General features: G+C 41.0%; 1 protein-coding gene across 5 annotated transcripts in view; it reads right to left on the bottom strand.

Annotated features, from left to right (window-relative positions):
• Positions 1 to 24,505, bottom strand: part of CPAMD8 (C3 and PZP like alpha-2-macroglobulin domain containing 8) — a 59,765-nt gene that overhangs the window by 33,805 nt on the left and 1,455 nt on the right. Inside the window, exons 1-19 of one of the 5 annotated variants that reach the window (XM_064497373.1) lie at positions 20,250 to 20,470; positions 17,389 to 17,540; positions 16,066 to 16,088; positions 14,467 to 14,632; positions 14,272 to 14,324; positions 13,751 to 13,768; positions 12,711 to 12,765; positions 12,467 to 12,580; positions 11,584 to 11,668; positions 11,174 to 11,282; positions 10,470 to 10,697; positions 10,135 to 10,305; positions 9,623 to 9,751; positions 7,084 to 7,273; positions 6,447 to 6,619; positions 6,188 to 6,337; positions 5,906 to 6,067; positions 3,736 to 3,878; positions 2,697 to 2,762 (exon numbers count right to left, since the gene is read on the bottom strand). In XM_064497373.1, the coding sequence (XP_064353443.1) occupies positions 2,697 to 2,762; positions 3,736 to 3,878; positions 5,906 to 6,067; positions 6,188 to 6,337; positions 6,447 to 6,619; positions 7,084 to 7,273; positions 9,623 to 9,751; positions 10,135 to 10,305; positions 10,470 to 10,697; positions 11,174 to 11,282; positions 11,584 to 11,668; positions 12,467 to 12,580; positions 12,711 to 12,765; positions 13,751 to 13,768; positions 14,272 to 14,324; positions 14,467 to 14,632; positions 16,066 to 16,088; positions 17,389 to 17,540; positions 20,250 to 20,332 (2,270 nt within the window). In that variant the 5' untranslated portion in view covers positions 20,333 to 20,470. Of the gene's footprint in view, positions 1 to 2,696; positions 2,763 to 3,735; positions 3,879 to 5,905; positions 6,068 to 6,187; positions 6,338 to 6,446; positions 6,620 to 7,083; positions 7,274 to 9,622; positions 9,752 to 10,134; positions 10,306 to 10,469; positions 10,698 to 11,173; positions 11,283 to 11,583; positions 11,669 to 12,466; positions 12,581 to 12,710; positions 12,766 to 13,750; positions 13,769 to 14,271; positions 14,325 to 14,466; positions 14,633 to 16,065; positions 16,089 to 17,388; positions 17,541 to 18,868; positions 19,343 to 20,249; positions 20,471 to 24,505 lie in introns of those variants that run through there. The other 4 variants (XM_064497371.1, XM_064497372.1, XM_026105909.2 and 1 more) reach the window with 4 other exon arrangements.

Raw genomic sequence — 24,505 nt, 5'->3', positions numbered from 1 at the left:
TGCTTGTCCAGGGGGGCATATTTTGATTCAGAAACATTATTTGGTTGATTTTTGGTATGTCTGGCTCATAGAAAATTTCCCCAACAATCATTTTTCCCCCAGTAAGGATTGTAACTAAATATTAAAAAACATTTTTTTATTTGGGGTATTTAGCTTTGCTGTGCATACTGCAACAGGATACCACAAACCTGGTATCTTTTTCCATGTTTTATAATAATATAAATTCAATTCTGTTCTACAGCCTTTGCTATTTGCCTCCTGCAAAGAAGCTTTGGCCTCGCCTGGAACAGAAAACATTTCCTCTACAGCAAGAACAAAAGCTATTTCATGGCTCAACTGGCAGGATGATTGGTGCAGTTATGAGTACACCCTAAGGCTGTTTTCTCTCAAGTTCTTATTTATTCCTCAGAGCTTGATACACATGCTGCTAACTCCATAATCTTTTGAGAGCAACGCGCATCTTAGCTGGCGTGGAAGATGAGAAAGTGGGATCTTAAGAGTAAGCTCTGTGTGTCTACAGCATAACATGCCTTTCAATGCTGCAATACCTGCTGATTCATATCCAGAACAAAACGAGGAACAGTTTTCAGTGCTTTTCAACTCTGAAGGCTATCTAAGTTTTAGGATTCCAATGAAGTACCTTTACTTGCACCATCTAAATCAACTCTTTGAGTAATTTTCAATGAGCTTAAGCCAATATAACTGCTAATAAAATAGGCAGCATACCATGTACAGGTCTCCATATTGATATTACAATAGGAAAAGATTAAAACAAGTAGTTTGATAAAACCTAGAGCTCGCTATGCCTTCGAAAAGGTACGCTAGGTTCAGCCAGGTTCAGTCCAAGCAGTCTGTCCAAAGAAGATAGCTCCCCAGCTCAGGTTACAGAGTGGAAAGCCTGGGAAACAACTTGATGCAGTCAAGCCACATGCATTTTAACTTCTCATAAGCACATGAATTTCTTAATACTTAGGTCTTCATCCTAACTGGAGTTAGCTAGCTGGTACCTGCAACACAAGCTTCAGCCCCAAACAGTAAAGGGGAAGGGTGTCCCAGCCCCAGAACTGGCTGCATTCCAGTCTGTTTAACTGGACAATTTGTTGCAGCTGATGTTCTTTCCACTGGGATTTCAGCCCATAACCAACATTAACATTATTTTCACACATGAGGGCACTTACTCTTCTGGGCGGGGGGCCAAAGTACACATACATTTCCAGCCATTAGACCCTCCAGCCAGGCTCTAGGAATTTTTAGAATTGGTTTGGGAAGTTGACATTAGGCTTTTGTTTCTTTTTTCAGGATTGTATATTGTAATTATAAATGGTAGAAGAAAAAAAAATTCTTCCTGTTCAAGAGAGTGGAAATCAAGCAATGCTCAGCTCAGTTATTTATAGTGAAATGAAGTGGAGAAAATGCAATCTGCAACTTTTTATTCCACTCTCCCCCACTTATAATTAACTGCCCTAGCTTGCTGAGGCCCAAACAGGCACTTCTGAAATTCTTTGTGTATTTCTACAAAGCATATTTCATGCTCAATTGAACAGATTTGAATACACTTACTGCAAATTCCTGTCAAATTTAATTTATAATCATTTACTGAGAGTAAAGTTTACTTGTAAACCTGGAAAAGCCTGTAATAATTACTTCAAATATTTTTATCCTAGATGTGCTGTTTCTGGGAGAGATTAGTTATTTGTTTACTCATTTTGTAGTTCCGGTTGTACCAGGTGCAGGCTGTGATTTACTGGGCAGTAAATTAAGATTTGGAGGAGATGCATCTTGCATCAGATGAAAGGGAAAGGAAGGGCTCTGTGCAATTCAAAAAGCAATCAATATAGAATACTCACTAGGGCATGGCTAGGTTATACCAGCATTTACTGCCTCTATCTCCTCACATACCTTGTTCTGGGATAATTTTACGCTACAGCATAAACAATCTATGCTAGAATATGGGCCGAGAAGACGAAAGATGGTAACAACTGCTGAAGCTGGCATTTCTGGACTATCCCAGGGCCCAAACACAACTCCAGACCAGACTCATCCCCCGTTGCAAATGGAAAGTGGCACCCCTGTGGAGCTGGTGTTCTCACCTGACTGTGAACTCCAGCAAGATTTCCCATTCCCCTTTGCTTTCCTAAGTATGTGGTACATATAATTCTGGCCCGTATGAAGATTCTAGTGTACGGCTAGAAGTGAAGTCTCACTTTATATCCTACAGTCCCTTCTTACTGCAAGAACAGTCTGACTTGCATTTATTGTGAGGCAAACTTATGCAACAGGCAGTTACTCCAGTGTAGCTGATCACTGCAGACCTATATCCTCACTTGCTTTCCAATAACTCATCAATATGTCCTTACCCTAAGTGAGTAAAACCTAGAAACTCACTTGTGTTAAACCTAATTCCTTGTTCCTTTTCCTCCTTGAAGAAACTCCTCTGCTTGTGACACCATGGTGAACTACACATGGACTGCAAGGTAGTCAAGACTGATAGTTATAACTCGAAGCAAGAGAATAAACTTCGAGACTAGAAGAAGCATCATAAAGAAAGATCCTTGCTTAGAGCAGTAATGAAGAAAAGCTACATAAAAATCAGAGGATGCCAGTGCAGCTCCTAGTTGGTTTTAAAGAGCTTTGCTTTCTGCAGCTGAAGAAGATACAACACACTGGATATAATTAAGGGAATTCCCTGTAGATACCTGACATTGAGGCAGTGCCAAATCCACGTTTCGGGAAAGAAGGTTCTTTTTTTCTTCTCTGCTCTGCTAGAAGAAGAAATAAATCCTTGGCAAAGAATTCTTTTAATAAGATAGTTAGTTATAACGATAACTGATAAATCAATGTTATCACTTGAATGCAGCTCAAATAACCAACTAAAGCTCTAGCTAGCACAGAATTATAAAAAAGTGAATATGTGTATCATTCATAATACAAACAACACAATCTTTCCAAATGATCCCATTCTTCACACACACAAACAGTCTGGAGACATAAATAAGACAGTCTAAGAAATAACAGTTTTCACCAAGTTCCAAATTCTTTCACCAAGCAAAAGCACAGAGGGAACACATACAGCCTGTGAATTCCCATGACATCATGACACGGCCATAGATTAAAAGTTACTACAATCACTACTTCATATCCCTCTCCCTCTCTTTTACTTGGAACTGTCTTGGTCTCTAATATTTTCGTAATTTGTTCCATATTTCTACCTGTGATACTTCACTATCTCTTTCTGAACAAATCTCCAAAACTTACTCTGCTAAGAGAGGCCACCAGTTGGTTCAGAACACAAAGGGTTCAGAACAACATAACCTTAGTTTGCAGCACTATCTGTAATACTTGCAACTTTTCCTTCGTGCAATCCCTTATTTTATTTATTTTGACCACCAGCTGAACAGTGAGCAACTCTGTGCAGAACAAGGGCTAGCTTGCAAATACTGAGAAGCAGCAACTAATTCACAGACAGTTAAGATATGCAGAGTTTCAAATGATCCTTCCAAAGAATATTACTTTGCATTTTTCTGGAATTAATTAAATTCAAGAAAGTACCACCAGCTATAACTTTTGTTAGGTCTATCAAGACAACTGAAGAGGGTTTCCCTCCTTCCCCCCGCCCAATCTTGACTAAACTAAGCAATTTTCTGGGGGCATGGGAGGTGATAAAACAGCTGAGATTATAGAAAAAAAAATCGCTAGTAGTATCGCAAGCAGTACACATTACAACAAAAACATTACCTCGGTGCAATTTTAGAATGCATTGTAGCCACTAATGTCCCAGTATGTGGCTGAAAAGCTGGGACAGCCTCATCTGTGTACATGCCTCCATTCTGCCTGTGGTTTAAGCTGACTATATCAGTCATTACAACCAAGCCAGTTTCCTAGACAATAAACATGAAGACCACAAAACAGAAACCAACACAGAAAAATTCAGCATATACCAATGAAGACTTTTCTGAATGGAATCCCCCCACTCCATCCCAACATCATAGGGTAAAGTTCAATTGAAACTTGGGGATTTTTTTAAAAAACTTTATGGAAAATAAAAATGACTGCTAATGTGAAAATACATAGACGCTTTATAGGCAGGAATTCTACGAGAAAGCTCGTTTGCTTGAAAAATGCATTTCACCAATATCTAGCATTACTGGCTATGCGTACAACTGTCAGAAAACTACAGGTGAAAAGTTATTACATGTTTCCCTTTGAATATTACACTGCAGCAAGCAGGCAGCTCTCATGCCAGACATCACCAGTTCTGCTCTACCAGGAATGCCAAGCAAAATGGAAACTGTCCACGCAGCTTTACAGAATTCACAAGAAAGCTGTCTGCTAGCTCTGTCCCCTAAACGTACTTATTCATAGGAGACAGCAGTTCCCAGGTACCAAAGGGAAAAATGGGCTTTGTTTTCTTTCACATACACACCCATTTTTACAAATCAGATATACAGCAAGGCATTCATACCAGCTATTTACTAAACCAGCATATAGACCTTTTCCCAAGAGTTTATAGCTCTCAATAAGAAAAAGAGCATCAGAGAGAAAGAAAAAAAAAAAACAACCCCCCCCACACACTAACAGACCAGGGAGAGGAGATTAAGTGGGGCTTCCTGTATCAGTGGGTATTAAGTGAGGATTTTGATTTTATGATTAAGAAATTGAGGAATTGGAGGAATATGTGGGAGACTATGGGGTTTAAGACAACTCAGTAGATCAGTTTAGCTAAATATGCAGAAAGTACAAAGAGAATGGATAGAAGATCTAGGGGAACTGAGAATCATTACTTCACATCAGCATGAATTAAGAATGGAAAGAACATAAAACATTAGCACTGCAACTCTGGCTTGCTAGGCCAGTCTGTCTTTAAGAGTGGCCAGTAACGGAAGCCTAGGGAAAGAATAAAAATCCTACGGTAAGTATAGCATGGCCTTTCATGTAGCATGTCCTCACAGTTTCAGGCAGTCAGCAGAGACAGTCATGGAAAAGAGATTATGTGCTGCAATGGTGTGGAAGGCAAAGAGGCAGGATGTCAGCAGAGCCTGAAAGGGTGGATGGTTTGTACTGTGCAACTGCTGGAAGGAAGGAAACATGCTAACATGCAGAACTTTTCAAATATATCAGATATACTTAATTTTAATAAAAAGGAATGCAAGAAGCTAATGGAAATATAGTAACACATCTTAAAACCTACAGAAGACTGATTAACTTAAAGGATTACATTGTTAGTATCTCGAGCAACAAAGAAATGGATTAGTGCATGGAGAACTAATTAACTTGTTTTAAATACTCAAGTTGAAAGTTAAAGCAAATACACAGCACAGATCAAAGGAAAAAAATTTTTTTAAATCTGGTCAAGTTCAACTATCTAAGGAAACCAAACTAGCATAACTATTTAAATATACAGCATTAAAGTAATAATTTGAACAAAAATACAAAGAAAACATAACCGATCTTACACACAGATGGCCACAGCAGCTGCCAGAACTGGGGCAGGGAAGAAGTTTACATGATTTTCAAAGGATAATCTAAAATGGAAAAGGCTACAAGGAAAGGCTCATGTTCCACCTTCCCTTCCCTTCCAAGTAACTGCAGAACAGACCTGTAAGGTCACACATAACAGCAGAAACCTTCTGGTCCCCTGTCTGACCCTCCAGAGCCCCAGCATGATTCCTTCAGCCAACTGGAAATCTGGCCCACTCCTCAAGATTGACCAAAGTCAAAGCACATTTCTCTCATATCTTTGATGAAACAAGAGTACTCTTTGTTCTTGGAAATTACTTTTCAGACTACCCCCCAGAGAAACAACCTCAAATGTGTAAAGGGAATAGCCTATGGAACTAAAAATTATCCTGCAAACATAAAAGTAACAAAGACACTCCACAGAGAAGTGGAGGTTGATTCTTCCTACTGTAAATGCGAAGCGAGCATCCTTGGTGATGTCCCAGTGCCAGGGGAAGACAGAAGATCGACGGCGTCTACGTGAGGACATGCCTGGCCACCAGAAATGCCCTTCTTCCTTGGGAGCTCCAAAAGCATCAGATACATCATACTCTGCAAGCTCTTGAAAAACCTACAGAGAAAGGGAAAAGACTGCTGTCCTTTCCAAGTATAAGGGTTTCTTACTAAAGGTAAAATGCAGATACTGGTATTAAGAGAGAAAGAGACATTAGCACCTTAAGCTTCCTTTTACCTGGCTGGCTGTCAGCTGAAAACCTGTCTTCAGCAAGTAGACACTCTTATCCACAGTGGCAATGCAGACACAGCTTGATTTGGCAGCTGTGACCTTGATGTTCACGACATCACCAGGTCTGGTCTCATTTGCTGAGAGCGCCACTGCAACCTAGGAATTTAACATAAAATCCCATCATCTCACCTCCTGGTCAGCAGATAAAACCATGAAAAATAACAAGATACCATCCCCTCCTCTCCGCTACCTGCATTGCCAATACCTGATTTTCAAAGGAGGACTTGACAGTGAACTGCAGGCTGTCTGTGACCCCTTCTCCATTTTCCCTGACGTAATACACCAGAAGACGGCCAAAGGGAGCCATGTTGTGAACTACTGAGAAATGGAGGAATGTCATGCAGACTTCAACCTCTGCTGCAGGATTGCTGGTAGGTGCTAAAAAATAAATTGGAAAATGCAGTGTTATTTATCAAAATCACTCTCTCTCTGCCTCCTCTAAGTGCTGCAAGGCACAGAATTCCTCATCCAGGACTTTCATCTTTCCCTTGTTCCTGCTGCACGAGTTTGTCTTGGGCTCAGCATCTCTTCCCCTCCCTTGAGTAGGCCCACTCAACTGGTCTACTAAGTTCCCCTGGCCCCATCACTTCCTTCCCTACCACTCAGCTGATCCCAAAGGCAATGCATGTTAAGAAAGACTATGCTTTCCCTCTTGGAGAAGTTTATATTTTTCTATATGATTTTGTATGCAATGGATATTACTATTTTGCTTGCACAAAATTATTCTATGCCCTTTAAAGAGCATCGAATTAAAAAAAAGAACATACTTTGAAAACTTTGCAGAAAGGTGGTTTTTTTCCCCCTGAAAATAAGGGAGAGGTAGCACATCTGATGCTAGCTACCTGTTCCTGGGGAATGCACGACATCAACATTCTTCTCAAGGGGACTGGTGGCTCTTTTGCTCCTCTGCTGGGTGATGTTACTGTGCTGCAGTCCTGAAAGGACAATATTGCCTCGCGATGCTACTTCATAATGCAGAGTGAAGTTGCAAGGACATGTGGACTTAACTGCAATCCAAGCCTCCTCTCCTACCTGTGCCCAGAGACAGAAAAGCAAGAGATCTGGTTTGTTATAATGCATACTTTCTATTTATAAAGCACAAATCTATTTGGGTCTGAGCCCACAAGAGGCTTGATGCCTCTCCTACGAAATTTATGCATTGAAGAGAATACTGTATTAGCACTGTTTTCGTGGATTTTCTTCACAGTAAGAAGGGGCCTGTGTGCAGCTCTTCACTTCCTGCAAGTCTAACAGGAGAATGGGATGGGGGGTTGTATGCATTAATGAAAACAATAAAGGAATCTCTGGAATCTTGAAAGTTAAGCCTTTTGGCACAGAGCAGCTGTCAGAATTGGTTGAATTTTAGACACCCCTTCAGTAGTCCAGCCCCAAAAGAGAAAGATATGGGTTGGGGGGTGGAAAGTGATGTGTGTCATGTCTGACATTTTTTGCTGTTTAATTGAGGTTATGCATCATGATTACTGTCACAAGGCAAACACTGATTCAAACAACTAACAAGGCCTGAAGTTATTGGGGACAGGGCTGGGGAAAATGCTTTCAAATTACACAGGTTTTGATATTAATTTGCAAATCTGGCACTCAAGGAGCTGTCAAACATAAAAGAAAGCAAGAAGAGAGCTTCTTTTTTTCAGGGCAAACACATCTGATGCCTGCAAAAGGCTGCAAAGAAGCACACTGACTTTCTGCACTCCCAAGTCTTATACCCAGAGGTAAGCACTTTAAGCACTAAATCCCCTGGAGGTAAAATCCCCCAAATATTGCTAGTCCCAACAGAATGCATATCGGTGCTCATGGTCAGGGCAATAGGACTGGGTCACATTTGGCTGCGTAATAAGACTTCTGTGGAGCAGCTGAATTTCCTAGAAACACAAACTTCTTTCTTCTGGCATATGAGAAGTCATCAACACTTCTGTTAAGTAGGATTTCTTCAGCAGCTTCCAGTCCTGACCCGCCTGCCATTTAAAGCATAGCATGCCCAACTAAGACTGAGCAGTAATGTTAAATACCAATGAAACATTTTGAAAAGCCTTTTTCTTCAATACTAACAGTGCTATCTTGCCAGAGCATATATATGGTACAAGCCAAAATGGCAAGGACAGGAGAACAAGAAGCTGCTAGTGGTTAAATACAGTGAGAATGCTGCAGAGTCCAGGGAGAGGTGCCTCGTGACATCAAATATTTGAAGTATTAAGAATTTCCTACTGCAAAATGATGAAACAGTTCATTTAAAAAAAGAAAAAGAAAAAGAAAAAAAAAAAAAGAAAAAGTGTAGCTAATTGGAACACCCAGTAAGAGCTGGCAAAGCAGGGAAACAGTTCCCACATCAGCTGGTCATCCAACTCCCAGCTTTCCCACAGAAGAATTACTTCTAATCAGGTTATAATAAGAACAATGTGTTCAGATTAGCAGTGTATAATCCCCTTTCTATTCCTCAGGAATCTTGTAAAGTATTAATTAGCCATTAAACTACCACAAAATGCAGCGATTAAAAAAAAAAAAAAAAAAAACAAAACACACCAAAAACCACCACTACACCTCTCTTATTTTGCTACAATGAGTCTAAAACTAACCTGACAGATCCGCTGATAATAGAGATCTATCTGTATGTGTACACATTGCCAGAACCCAATCTTTTTTTTCCCCACAAAGCAATATGCAATCCCTCAGAGACATGTCTTCTTAGGTAGAGAACAAGCCCTAAACACCACTCAGTATACAATAGAAGGCAAGAGAAATTCTAGTTAAATCAGATCTCTCCTTCAGGAGACAGATCATGACAACTTCTGCATGGAAGGACTGGGCTCCTACAAAAACTACAAAAGAAAACAAGATAACTATGTTCATAGTTTGAAAAGTGGAAGACTAAACTGACCCAGCTGAGATTTAAACTGGAAGTTCCAGAGAGACTACATAGCCCTAATCTGGATCTTTTAATTATTAAGCTACTCCAACTTCACTTCCAATTTTAGGGCATTTGTTGATTTGAACTAAAGCATTAGTATAATTTACATATCATTTTATCAAACAATTCATACATAAATGTTACTTGGGGTGCACAGGACTTGTTTTATGTTCAAATATTAAAAACTGTTGCTCGTCCCTATATCCACCCTCTCTCCCCGTCTCCACAACATAAAAGGAAAATGAGATGCCACCCAAAGCATCAAAGGCACATTGCTTAGAACTGTGTGCAGCTGACAATTTTTTGGTGACTGACATGCACCTACTTTAAGCTTTGCAATAGATACAGTAAAAGACCAGGACCCCAGGTAACAGAATGGCTGGAAATTTTTAATCAGAAAAAAGTGCATAAACCCAAGAAATGCAGTGTTGCCATAATGGAATATGAAGCCAACATACCTGGAAAGGCTTATCTGGTGCCTGGAGCTGGATGTGGCACTTGCTGGGTGAGTACCAGCTACTGATGGACAAATAATTTGGCAGATACTGGTCCCCTGACGGTTTCCCATCAATCGCTGTCACTTTGGTCTTAACAAAAGTTATATCTGAATGTTATACATGCATAGGAAGCCTGACTCCTAGTCTCTTCTTATCCTGTATCCCCACCTCCCATTTTACACTTTCCAGCTGTTTATCTTTTTGCCATCTTTACATAATGACAATACTCTTAAGATATTGGACCATTATTTACTGCTATGTTAAGCTATATTTGGAGAAGCATCCTTTTATGACAGTTATAATAATCAGTTCTACTGGCAGCAGGAAGCAAAGCAAGTGTTTGCTGCATTTAAATTGAGAAGTTGAAACTAAAAGGCACTGATTTCCTGTTTGTGGTAGTGATTTATAAAGTGCAGGTTTGACAAGATTAGTTGCATTAAAGCCCACTAATCCTATAAAGAGCTTTTACCCACCTCCAGCCAGACATATTGGGCAGCTGTAGGAATGGAGGGGATTTCAAACTCCACCAGGCCATTTCTGGATACCAGTTCACTTGTATAAACGTTGTCCTTTGGCGTTAGTTCAGCTTTAATTCGGACAGTCACTCTGTCAGCTGGGCTCCCATCAGGATAAGTGACTTCTACCTACACAACGTTTCATTTACAGAACAAGGTGTTTTATGTTATTGGTAATTCTGGTCAATGACAGAAAAAATAGCAGATGGGAAAAACACACCAGAACACGGTGCAACATCCTGAGATCAGGTCTTATATCAGCCACTTTTCGGTGTCTCTATTTTTAATCTTACCTTTCCTTTATAAGGCAGTCCAGGTTTGAACTGTTTCCTAGTATCCTTGGAGTACTTGATATCAATCAGCTGTTTCTGAACAGGTGTTGAGTCGTCGAATGTAACCTGCTTGCTCCCATCAGAGCTGGTCACCGTGGCCCAGATATTGACTGTGCCTCGAAAATGTTCTGGAACGTCAGCTGGCATCATGTCTTTCACACACACGTCGAAAACAGCAGAGCCATCAATCTACCAGGTGTATTGGGGAATGCAAACGTAAGTTTGCATGCACATTCAAAAAGGCTCTAGAGGCCAAATGTAAAGTGTAGGTACTTGATTGGAGTTTGTAGCAGTATTTTTAAGGATATGGAATGGAAGGAATTAGTTCTTGAGAGGTATGGGGGCAGAAGGGAAAAGCAACAGTTCTCATTTTCCTCCCTCATCCATAGTCTGGACTAGCTTTGTCCAAGCTCCTCATTCTCATCTTCTCCCTCAGCCTCATATGCTCTAAAAACCTAGCAGATTAGTACTATGTCAATAAATTCTCATCCCCCAAATTATAGCATGCAGTGTAAAAATACACAATATTTTATGTTGGGCCAAATTATCACATATATTTATTTATTTCTGGTTTCCCATCAGGGACATAAAATGGAGCTGTAGTATGAACTTCAAAGACTGCAGATCAGATATCGTATTGCAGCTGATTGAATGATCTCCCTCACCTGGGTGGTCTTGAGGACAGGGTGTCCCACTTCATGCCTGTAGTACCCCACTCCATTTATAGTCATATTGACAATTAACTTTCCTGTCACTGGTTTTCCAAATGTATATCTGAAATGGAAAGCAGATAATGAAAAACTTCCAGACCTCTTCTCTGGTTTCTCAATTAGATCAAGACTAAAACCATGTGATCCGCACATCTAGAAAAGAAGAAAAAAAGGTAACAGAAGGTTTTCCAACTTGTTATTGTTAACGTGTTTTATTAAGGCTCTTGCATATGAAAGCTTCTGATGATGACCAGAAACCATCTGAAAAGACCACAGGGGATGAGATCTGAGTTTCAGTGACTGCACCATCCTGTGGCTGTACTACAAGCTATACAGATTAAACTGTGTTTATGGTATGTTCCTACCTGGCATGGACAGTTCCCTTTTCACATGTTGAAAGGTCACGAATGTAGCGAGGGGGATCAATCAGCAACTCAAACTTTGGTAATACTACAATGAAAAGGAATACAACAGAGCCATTTCAAAGAAATCTTACAGCTCAGATTATAGCAAAAATATACAGCTCTGACAAGATCACTGCGTAAGGTCAGATGAAGGCACTGTAGCTAACATTACGCAGGACTGCACTGACCAGAGAATGAAACAATAAAAGTCAGCAAACCAAGACCATCTTGGCAAGGTGACCTTAGCAACAGACTCCCAGAGTTTTACTTCTCAGAGGGATCCAAATTCTAGGATTTGAGCCCAAACTTTTCCTCTTAGATACAAGGTGAAGAGGACAATCCACTATTCCTCCATGTTGTGTCAGGAATGGAACTGAGATACTCAACAGCTGTAACAGTGAGTGCCTATAAATGCAGATCTGATGCCACACATGGGGTGCCAGGTAGAACAGTGCCCACCTTTCATCAAGCAGGGGCATTTTGAGACTGAAAAGTGGGGTAGAGAAAAGGAACTTATAATTCCAAGGAGGGCTCTGCGGAAAGAAGGAAAGCACTGAGAGACTAAGAATGTCCTTAAGAGCTTTCCAAAGCGAAGTGAAATCTTTGTTTCTCACATGCGCAGATTGTGCAATATGACACTCCGTTTCAGGTCTTTCACTTTACATACTGTGAAGGACGTTAACAAAGAACTTCATTAAATTTCAAGAGTCTATATGCCCAAAGTACCTGACATTTTTGATGCACTATTTCTAAAGTGTTTCACCTTAAGTAAAAGCATTTCACAATATGTTGTTCTTCTAAACATGTTTGGGTCACAGTCAAAGCCGATTTGTATACAACTTACCATATTTTTGAACTTCAAAGGATTTGTTGTATGTGTGCCCCTGCATTTCAGCAAAGACGAGCCATTCACCAAACACTGGCTGATCAGACAAAGGAAAACTCATATTTACAATTCCTGAGAAAGAAGAGACGACACTGAACTCTCTATCACTCATCAATCCTTGTAAAGGCTTATTTAACACAATTTAGAATAAACAGAAACTACTGGCAGCTAGCACACAGAGGTAAAATAATCTGGAACTTACCACAACAAAATGGCTTCAAATTGCCCCACTCTATCATACGAGACCCCCGAGGATCCTGCATAAGTGGTTTAGGAATGAGAAACATCACAGTGAAAGTGAATATCACTAAAACATTTAACTCACAGTCTGCAACAAAGAACTTCATTTTATCTATGCACTTCACTAATAGCTCACATGTAACTAGCATCTATCTGTTCAAAAATTTCTGAAGATATTTTATGCGTGGGAGAGTGGGATTTGTTTTCTAGAATTCAGTGCTCTTTTCAGCTATGTTGCTTTTATAGTCAGTGGGCACACAGAAGCACCACCAGGGGTAGATTTCCACTTCTGTTAGACACCTATTTGGGATGGGATGAACTGGCTTCTGAGATGCTTTCTTTCCATTCATGGAGGGACTTGTACAACTAGCAAGACAATTTTTAGATGGCAAAGTCAGATGAAATTAATCCCTCTGTTTTTGTCCGCATTAAATTTGTGGCTGAATGCAAACAAAGGAAGAGGGTGAGTTCCACTTGCTGACAGCTAAAGAAAACATGGATTAAAAAAAAAAAAAGAGACTAGACACAGAAGGAACCTCTCATTCACCTCATAGAGAAGAAGACAGGAGCACCCTTTCCTTGCCATGCATTTCTATTGTCCACTATCATAATGTTTGGGTGCAGAGATGAAATTGGCCCTGCTATATCAGCCCAGCCAGATGAAGGATAGGAGAGTGTCTGCATTGAAAAGAAGGGAGAAATTGAGTGGGACTATTACATTTATAAAGCCTAATGAATTTAGCCAGTTCTTCTCAGGCAAAAAAATGGGAGTGGATTTCTGAAACTGAAGTAGAGAACAAGTATATTTGTTGGTGATAACAAAAAAACAAAACACAAAGATCTGTTAAAGACGCAAGGCTAGAGATAATGGCACAGATTACAGCTGGGAATGGCCATAATGAACTTGAAAAGGTAGAGACTTGTTACTTCTTCCTCCTAAGACTACTACAATCTTGTGTCTTTACAGGTTGTATGCTACATGACTGGCAGACAGATACTCACCACCACATAAGCTTCAATCTGAAAGAAATGAAAAAAAGAAAAAAGGCTCTATGAAACAAAACTCCTTTTCTGCTTTTTGTGACAAGCTGCTGAGCTGGCATAAGCAAGGTATGATGCACAAAGAAAGCACGTTTAAACCTATGTTCTTTGGTAAGAGCAGTCTGAGAAACAAACATTGCATTCAAGCAAATGACTGGAAAATTCATACATCTGTGCACTAATAGAGTGCAAGTCTCTAAAAAAATTCTTTCCATAACTGCTTTGGTATAGTAACGTTGTATTTGATATCACTACAAAAGTGTGTATTCTCCTTTAATAGCAATGTGCCCAAATTAAAAAAAAAGCAAGACAACCCCCACACACACACACACTAATTTGTAAATAACAAAAAGCAATCACGAGAGGTGGCAAAATAGATGAAGGAATCCAATTAGATTTTTGCACAAATATATGACAGAGTAAAACAGGAAATGAAGTATTCCATCACATTTTAGAGTGAGGAAAAGAAGAGTTTTTCTTACCCTGTCATTGACTGGTCTCAAGTCAGAAGTCACCATAAAGAGGTTTATTAACACTAAAAATATAGGAAAAGAGGAAATTTATTATTCATCACAGCCAGCCCTGAACACAAGATCACACCCTAGAATTTACCCTTGAAAAAAAGTTTTGCTTGCAAGCAGCCCTAGCATCTGGCAAGGTATCTGAGGTCACTTTACCTTTCTGCTTAGGTTTATAGACAGGTTTATCAGTCTGGATGAACACTGACGACCCTTTGCTATCAATGGTTACTGTGGTATAGTTGTGAAAAATGTAACCTTCCTCTGTGACATGCCGGTTGCCCCAGACTTTTAGATGTGCTTGTCCACGAAGTCCTGAAGGCACCTAGAAGACAGACCATAAGGTGAGGAAGACATAGAAGAGCCTTTGAGCTTTCTGGGGAACACAGTTACTACTCCAGAATTACTGACACTGAAGAGGGCAAAGAGCAGCCACCTGTTGCATTTCAGTGCAACTATGTGTTAGTAATAAAAAGAAAATGAAGACCATATTAGATTTTTTATAACGCAAAGAAGAACTTCAGAGGAGGAAAGGTTATGCTAAAAACATGGCAGGAAATTCTCTTCTACCCTTTCTTTAGGGGAAGCTGCACATGGCAGGTCAGATATCACTTTGCTTGAGTGATAAAGATGTGTTACACAGGGAAATTAACCATGCTATGAAGACATGGCTCTACCGGGGAGGGATGGGAGGGGGGGCAGACGACTTCTTTAATAGCTTTAAATTAAAAATTACAAACTAAAAAAATCTGTTAATATTAAAATATTATTGTAGTAGGTCCTCATTTAGGATTGAAAAAGATAAAAATAGATAAAATGCATTGCCTTTACTAACCTCTGAAATCAGCAATGACTGCAGATCATATTCAACAGTGAGTTGCAGGCTTTAGGTAAATAAGTCTACAGCATTTGGTTTAACCATGTATGTCTCCTCTTACATAGTCTAACCCTAACCTTACACCTTCCTGCAATGTAAGGGGTAGATACTAACGGATTTCTGTATTAGCACACTAAACGGTGGTGGGAGGGGGGGAAATACATATCAAACCCTTTCTGGAACCTAATTCCCAGACACAGCTTAACTACTGGCAGGACAGAACAATATGAACATCAGCCATATAGCAATTACAGAGAAGGCAAAGAAAACTCTGGGATATGCCACCAAGGCAGAAGAGGCCCAACCAGCCATGACAGATCATCATCAAGCTAGTTAAATGACTGTAAATCAAAGGCTTCAATTTACTTATAGGCCAGTGATAATGTAGATGATGCAGTAGGTGCAATGAAGGCACCCATGCTGTGCTGCAGTAACCTATTAAAACTGTTTCCAAACACCTGGATCTGGCCAGAGTACTGCACACTTATCAGAGTACTACCACTCTTATAAAATAACCACAGTGTAGAACTTTATGTTGAACAATGAACCACACAGATTTTTTTTCATACTTCGGCTGTTCACATGGAAAAAAAAAAAGTTTAAAGTCTGCACCAGAGTTATTAGTTCTGCCCCAAACTTCTTCACGTTCTCCTCAGCCACTGATTTTCTTCAGTGGTGTAAGAGCCTGACAGACAAGCTCTAATGGATTAAGCTGCAGTTCTTTTCACTCCACCCCCTTCCTCTTGCAAAGGTTGCTTCCTCTGTAATGAGTGCAGCAGCAGTATCTGTGCCTCAAATGCTCAGACAGCAATGCCTGATGTGACTGGAAGAGAGTCCCTCATATTCTCTCCAAAAAGCATTAAAAAAAAATTGACACTTACCTTCAGTTTAATTGTTCCTTTATCTAAAATGAGAGAGAGAGAATGAGGATTAGTGTTACTCTTCTCAAGCTAAGGTACTAACCTTTGAGCCAGTTAGGGTTCAGCGAAATGAGACCCAAAAATCATAAAGCTGCTAACTGAAATGCCCCTTGATTATGATTTCATTAAGCAATTTTCCTGCATTGTGTAAAACAATCTGCAGGGTGAGTGAAGTCAGAACTAGTGGAGTTCTCCAATATAAACTTGATCTACATTTATTCACAATTTTAGCCCAGGGTGAACTGCAAAATGCTCTACAGTTAGAGAGTGCCACCAAGGTTGAGGATTCATTGCAGGGCATCTTATGCTTCCATAAGTATTTCGATTAAAAAAAAAAAAAAAAAAAAAAAAGACCTGGCCTTTCTTGGGACTTGAATCATTCTCAAAACAAACAGCCATAGAGTCTATTTTGATTGCTGGATACTGCCATACCTAAGATTTCTCTTTAGCATATGTTGTCCACATGTGTAAGCATCACTCCCCTTCATTTAGTAAAGCAATTGTCAGCCAATTTCAAAGAGGACAGGAGAGGATAAAAACAGAGACAATCTGTTCCGAGAAAGGAAGTGGCATGTATATCACTCCAAATTTTTGCACAGAGAAGGGTTAAACATGATGGCTAAAAAGACTGATTGCCTAAGCCTTGCCTGAATTACAACTTCCATCACTACTAGCAGTGGTAGAACAGCACTGGTAGACTTCATTTTCACTAATGTGAATTCATTCACGATTAAGTTGGACATAATCAAAAGTCTTTTTGTCTTTCTCTGTGAGTACACAGATATTAGTCTTGGATTTTAAAGGCAGGCCTATCCAACTGCACAAGTGCTACCACCTCTCTAGTAATACTCGGTTCTGAAGATGAGGAGACTGCATTTCCAACACTCTTTTTAAAATGAAGATAGAAAATGATGTTTTTGTAGATATCATATTTTTCTTTATATTTAACTTCTTATTCCTTATACAGCTCCCCAGTGTTAAAAGTTCAAGTTTCAAAAGGAAAGAACTATTTGCTCTAAAACACTTGAATATCAACGTGCCATCTTTATCCAGGGTCTCTATATGCCTTGGTGCTCCAAAATGATCAGCCTTGGATGTTTCAGGCCACAGAAATCAAACCCAGGTTAGCACAATGCTGAGAACATGCAGCAGTAGTCAATGGATTAAGTATTAGCTTGGTTCCAGCTCTGTTATCACCCAAAGCAATTCTCTAAGAGATATTGATGTGCTCCCACGATACACAGTTGTACACCAGTTCTCAAGTTCACAATAATTAGAACTTACCCAAAACTGTTCCATGGCCTCTTGACACAGTTTCTCCTTTGACCACTAACTGAATCTGGACTGTTGTCTCCTTAACAGAGTTAAAGATGGTCACACTTATAGATTCCTCGACACCAGACCGGAAAACAGAAGGTGCAGCAATCAAATAGCCCCTAGGGAGTAAGATTATAAGTAGACGGTTAATAAGAACAGCAACAAGAGTGGGATCTTTCTTAGATGCTTATTTGTAAGAGAACATAAAAACACGTAATGGACTAATTAAAAGTAGAGAACAGACTATTCTGTAACACAGGTTCCCAGAATCTGCCCATGTCAGGTCACATGTGTAACAACAGTCTAAGCCTGTATCTAGGACTTATAAAATGAAGAACATTGTTGATTGCTGTCTGGTTGCATTGGTAACTAAACAAAGATATCTCCAATGTTCCAGCTTGATCAAAGGACTAGAGATAAGCCATCGCAAGCGGAGAGCCATAGCCTCTGCGGATGAAACTGTATGACAGATGAGGACAAATTCAGGCTTTGCAACTCTACGGTTCACACTTAAGAGATTCACCCGAGTGCAATTAATGATTACAGTAAGACTGCAAAAATAGCTGTGCCTTATAAGCACATACTTGCAAACAGAATCTTCTGGAATGATAACACACATTCGTACAATACTGGAAGAATTTCATGTAATCAATATCAGTGCAACAGTTTGTGATTTGCTGCAGTAATTTACAGGAAAATAAAACACTATGTCTTCAAACTTTATACACAATACCAAGCAACAACAAATTAAATATTACAGGATCCCTGATTAGATGTTATAAGTATTCTGAATCTATCACCATGGTCAACTATTTTATATCTCAAAAGCGTATCTGTCTTTCTCAAATATGCTACACTGAATGGATTCACGTTTATATAACTGCACACAGAAATGAGCAGAGTGTAAGTGGCTCACGAGATTCAATCCTTAATATTTAAATAAATGCACTAATATTGATGTTTATATACAATCAAACCACGATATATGATTAGCTACACATAAAAGAGCTGAAGTTCATGAAAGAGTAAGGTGGTAGCTAAATTTCCAATAGTTCTGTAGATTAATTCTTTGTTTTGAAAGAGTTTAAATAGTTTAATATTTTTGCCTTAATTATTTTTCAAGCCTCCATTTTTAAGAGCTCAACTTGATAAACAAGAAATGCGACTCTCTCCGCTGGTACTCAGCACTTTCTAAAAGCCAGGCTCACATACCCGTAACACTTCTAAACTGCAAACTTAAAGCAAAGCAACTCAAAAATCGCAGTTGCAAGATCGGGCTCAAATTTTCTGTTTTGCTACCACTTTGTTCAAACGATTTTACCTTGCGAGCCAAAAAACCCTGTCAAAGAGGAATTATGGTAGCAGACACATACGCACAGGTCTAAAACCACCCTAAGAGACACCCCACACACGCTACAGTCCCTGCGTTTCTGAATGGGATCCTCACCATTCCTCGGTGCTGAATGGCACCATGCCACGAGCTCCTCAGCTAAAAGCGTTACAGTCCCTTCCACTACAATCTCCGAGCTCTTTGGCGTGCCGGGCTGTTAGCGATACATTCATACCCTCTTCGTGACATCACACACCTTTCTGGGGATTTTTCTTCCCAAAAGGATTTTTTTAAACAAGGCAGTTCTTCGTATGACTCTTCGAGCCTCCTCTCTCAGCCCCTTGCCTCTCTGCCGTCCTGTGAACCAGGTTGCTCTAGTTCATGATTAATTATCACTCTGGGATGAGGATGATGGTGTTTTACAGCCCCCAAGTCATCTTTTATCAAATTCCAACCCCACGTTTCTCTCTCAGCAGGCCTCATTGCCATGGAGATCCCATTACCCCCAAAGGAAGTTCAGATCTCCGCGGCATCCGAGTTGCGTTGCATGGGGTACTTACAGATTCAAAACCTTATGGTTGCCAGGTTTGAAAATTCATCAGAACAATAATAAATAACAATAAAAATTTACTACTTAGTCTGCAAATTCTTGCTAAGAAAAGCATAACTGATCTATTTGGAGAGAGGGAAAGAATACCATCTGCATCCAGTATGAAGTGATTAGATTCAAACTGTCACTAAGCACAGCACTATAGTGCCATATGCGAAGCACATGTATTCACATTGTTCAGAATTACTGTAACTCTTTGTGAAGTATCAGCCTGTTGATACGGCTATTTAAGTCCTTTAATAGGCAGCATTTGAATATTAAATATTTAAATGGGCAATTAAACAGTTAACTTGACAGGGACTGGACAGATCCTGCAGGCATATTTAACGAACAACTCTGTCAGGTTTCACCAAAGCTTGGCAGGACGCGAAATATTTTCTAGTAAGCAAGTGAAAATAAGGACTTCTCCCCGGCACGCAGCTATTCACGAAGGCGACGGGCTATAATCAGCCAGCGATAAAGAACAAAGCAAACCTAAACCAAAGTTAACCTAAACACGCTGGAACAATCCCGGGATTCCATTTCCCAAAGCCAGGAAAGTTTCCCCGGCGCGAAAGGCTTCTCCTCGGATGACTCCGCCGCGGCAGCGGGTTTCCCGTGGCGGCGGGAGCGGCGCGGCGGAGCCCCCGCGCAGCCCCGCGGATTCCTCGAATAACTGCTCGCAGATAAAAGCTTCGCAGCCCCGCGCCGCAGCGGCTGCAGACAGGTATTTCTCGGCAGATTTGTTTTTTCTCTCGCTATGCGCTTTTGCACCGGCCAGCACACCGGGGCCGCCCCCCCGAGCGCAGCCCCCGGGGCACTTCTGCGGGCTTTGTTAGTGGCCGCGGCGGCGGGGCTCGTCCCCGTCCCCCCCCCCCCGGTACCTGCCCGCCCCCCGCCCGTACTCACTGCCTCCGCGACGGCTGGGCTGCGCCCAGGCTGCAGAGGGCCAGCAGCAGCGGCCAGGCGCGGCCGGGCTCGGCGCGGCGCATGGTGCCGCGGGCGGGCGCCGGCGGGCAGCGGCCCTTTGTTCCCGGCGAGCGCAGCCCCAGCTCCGCGGCCGCCCCGCCGCCGCCGCCGCCGCCGGGCTCGGCTCCCCGGTGCCTCTGGCCGCCGCCCCCGCCGCGTCCCCGCCCCCGGGCCGCCCCCTCCTGGCCCCGGTGCCCGCTCGGCTCCGGCCGCGGCTCTTTGTCTGCGGCTCCCCGCCCGCTCCTGACAGCGGCGTGCACCGGGGGAGGGGGCCGCGCCCCGGCTCCCCGCTCCTCACCTTCGCCATCCTCCCTGACAGCCCGAGCCCCCCGCCCCGGCCGGCCTCCCTCCCCGAGGGCTGCTCGGGCAGCGGCTCCTCTCCGCCTGCCCCAGCCCGGGGCGGAGGAGACCTGCCCGAGCTCTCCGGCTTCCCCCCGACCCTGAGGGTGCCCGCGTCCCTCACTCAGCGAGGCAGGAGCTGCGAAAGCTCCGGCTCCTAAAGCTCCTGTCAACCGGGACCCGGGCGCAGCATCTCCTGCGCGGTCTGGTCCCATAACTGAGCCGTGGGACTCGGGGGACTCCGCCGAGCACTGCCAGAGAACTGCTTCCCGACTCAAAACCCAGTGCCAGGATCGTTGCTACTCTGTCCTCCTCCATCCCTAGGCCCTGATCTATCCATTTCCATCCCGCGATCCCAGCCAGCGGCTGCAGGGGTTTGGGACAGGAGAGGGAGCTCTCACTACACCGGTCAGACGCAGAGGGTGCGGTGTGAGAGCAGAGCTCACACAAACCAGGGCAAAGCAGGGAACTTGGCCTTTATCGCCTCACTTCTCACTTTCCTCTCTAATTTTATCCTACCTTATCCATTTTACCTAGTGCTTAACACCCAGTACACGCTATACATCACTAGCAGTCCACCTTCTTCACCCAAGCCCCTTTAGCTAGCTCTCTAAGGCAAAGCTGTTCTCGTACACAAAAAGCTGTGCAAAGATCACTCAGAAGGAAATTATTAAAAAAAAAAAAGTCCCTCTTGTAGCTAGTCTTTAGCAGGAAGATGTATAAGCGGATCATCCATACCCAAAACGCTAGCAGCGATTCAGGGAGATCGTTACATACAGAGGCATGGCATTTATTCCATCAAGGGAACGATTTCCCCAAGCCCTTGCTGGAGAAGACCCAGGCAAGCCAGGATCCCAGATGCATCTCAACAGAGTTGAGCTCTACCCCCTGCAATAAATGAAAACCCTTGATCTATTTTTGTAGTTAGAATTACATTTTTTCCCAGTACTATAAACTCAGCTTAAAAGATAACTAGGAAAAGAGAAAATTTTACAAAATCCCTTTTTTCCCTAGGTTAGCCCAGTTATTTGAATCTCAGTTCTGTGTCTTCTAAAAAATCAGTGATACAGAGCCTGACATTTAATTTAGTAAAAATACAGCTCTGTACACAAAAGTCAACGTGGTAGTACACCAAAGGCCCTTTCTTCCAGATTCTGAGAAGCAAAGCAGCTGATCAAGTTGATAAAGCTACTAAATTTTAAAGTTATTTCTCTCTCTCTCAAAATTATTTCAATTGCCATATACTTTAGCAGAGTCACTGCCAGCTAACACATTTTCTGCAAGGCAGTCTACGCCCTGAAAATACAAAGAGTGACGTTTCAGAATAGGACTTCAGACTCTGGATCAGTCCACAATCGGGAGAGCAACAAAACGCTGCCTATTTATCTTGTTTGAAATTCATACTGATTTTACTGACTTCTACAAAAAACTCATTAATTCAATAACTCTATTAAATCTAGATCATCTTCAATAATGGGTAACACTGCTAGATGTAGCTACATTTTCCTGCTTACAGCCAATGCTAGAACAGCACTGTCCCATGATTTGTGGAGAGGTATAACAGGCCTAGAAAAAGAGGTAACTCATTTTGTTGATTTAAGAAAAAAGAAGATAGACTAGGGCTTAAAAAAAGTGCTTATCACCTGAAAATCCTTATACCAGACAACTTAAAAAATAGTCCCAAATTGAAAGGACTGTATTTTGCAAAGATCATTACAGTTTTTAGAATTGGACAATAAAAGTCATAGACAAGTAGGTTTGGAAGACTTTAAAGAAATTATCTAGTCCAACCTCTTGTATTAAGACACAAATAAATACATATAGACCAACCATCCCTGACAAGTGCTTGTCTACAGATGCTGTTTTCAGAGATGTCCTCTCTAACTGTCAAGATCAGGGTGGAATATTGAATAAATTCTATTCAATATAATAAAAAAACCTCAGAATTATACTCTCCCTGCTGAACAAGAGTTTTTTAAAGATTGCTCACCACCTTGGGAAAGGTTATTTTTATTTATTTTTAATAGGATTTTTCTAGCTATAGCTCATATGTGGGAGGAGTTGCAGAATGTCTTGGAGCAGCTTTCAGCTTTTAACATTATGTAAGCTGAATCCATTTTGCTTGCTGCTGTGCTATTTAAGCACAACTGTTCCTCTCCTGCTCACTTCATTGCTCATGTATCTTCACATGACAAAACAACGTCATGAGAGCTACCAGGGGACTCTTTTGTTTGTCTAAAATTGAAGACACGTGCAAGAAAGCATGAAGTCAAGAAGAGGCCCTCCTAACATCTTTTCCCTCTGTCCTTAAAGTATATAGGGTTTTTCCTCTGATCTCCCATTCCTCAAACAACATGCAACTGTGGTCTGATGTTACTCTTTTACTAGGAGCTAGTTTTAGCTATGATGGTCGAGGGTATAAGTGAGGCAATATCAGTAAGGAGAGAGAATATTTTGTTAGACTATGTTAATTAGTTAGATAATACATATTACCTCTCTCCACAAACCTTGCACTAGTACTCTTCAGGGTGATGTCAGTTCAATTGACATTACACTGTTTTTATGAGAAACTAAATAATGCAATTCAATTTTTAAGAGCTTATTTTTTTCTACACATTTTCTACACATACTAATTTTATGTTTCTCCATACTAAATGCAATTGTGACACAGTTATGATTACAACTTACTTGCACCAGTTCTGTCAAACCTAGGTTGCATTTCATACAGTTTATAATATATCTGATTAAAAAAAGAAAACCACTGGGTTTTGTAACACAGATTGGCCTTTGAGACTCAACTAGGAATGGAAAGAGCTAGTGTCTAAATTTAAGTGAGTGATTTCTTCCATACTGCTGCATTCTCCTGAGTTAAATCAAACTGATTTAAAATTTAGAACCCTGGAGATCATTCCTAAGCAAACCAGCTAAACTTTATGAGAAGCAATTCATGAGAAAGTACACTAAAAAGGGAATTCTTTTATTAAAACAAACTGAAGCACGCACAGATAAAGCAAAACCTGGTAATTCCAAATTCTTTTTCAGTTTCACTGTTTTCTCAGAAACATCCAGAGAGCACTCTAAGCCTCAATTTTCCAATCTGCAAAGTATCTAATGTTAGTCTCCTTCCTAGGGGTAATATTTGAGAGCACTTTGAAAGCCTTCAATTAAAGATGATTAGGAGGGCAAAATGAAAATAAAACACCTCTCATTCTCATACTGTAACTGCCTACAACTGATGCACAACACCTCAACAGCTGCCATTATCAATACAATGACTTTGATACTAGTCCTAGAGATGGGGCAAATTTTGAATGAAACTGTATTATGTTTTCAGAAGATTGGGATAAGCATAACAGTACCTATCACCCACACCTGAATACAGAACAGACATGCAAATGGCTCCTTACAGACTCCTGTGCCCAAGATCTAGGAGGCTGGTGCCACAAAAACTCACCACAAAGTGCCACTAAACATCCATTCTGTAGTCATCCAAATCAGTACGCATTTCATCTTTGAAAAACCTCTGGGTACAGATTTGGAAGAAGCAACATAATCCAGCAATGAATTGAGGTATGCAATGGAGTACATTTCTAAGGTGCAGCTCCATCATATTCAATGTAACACTATAGCATTTTTGAATACTAAACAGTGTATTTCTACCTTTCATAAATCACTAGAAATCACCACTATTTGGAGCATAGCCTTTTTTCTTGTCATCATTTTTTAAAAGGTTTTCTTTTTTTTGAATTAAGGATTTTCCATTTGATATTTACTGACTATAAGAAATATCAGACAGTTATAGTCCCTAATTAAAGAACTTCCTTTTGATATTTACTGACTATAAGAAACAGCAGGCA

Source organism: Dromaius novaehollandiae, chromosome 25 (genome assembly GCF_036370855.1).
Source record: "Dromaius novaehollandiae isolate bDroNov1 chromosome 25, bDroNov1.hap1, whole genome shotgun sequence".
NCBI classification, from domain to species: Eukaryota; Metazoa; Chordata; class Aves; order Casuariiformes; family Dromaiidae; genus Dromaius; species Dromaius novaehollandiae.
The sequence above is the reverse complement of the archived record's forward strand: the minus strand, read 5'-3'. Positions and strand labels throughout refer to the sequence as shown.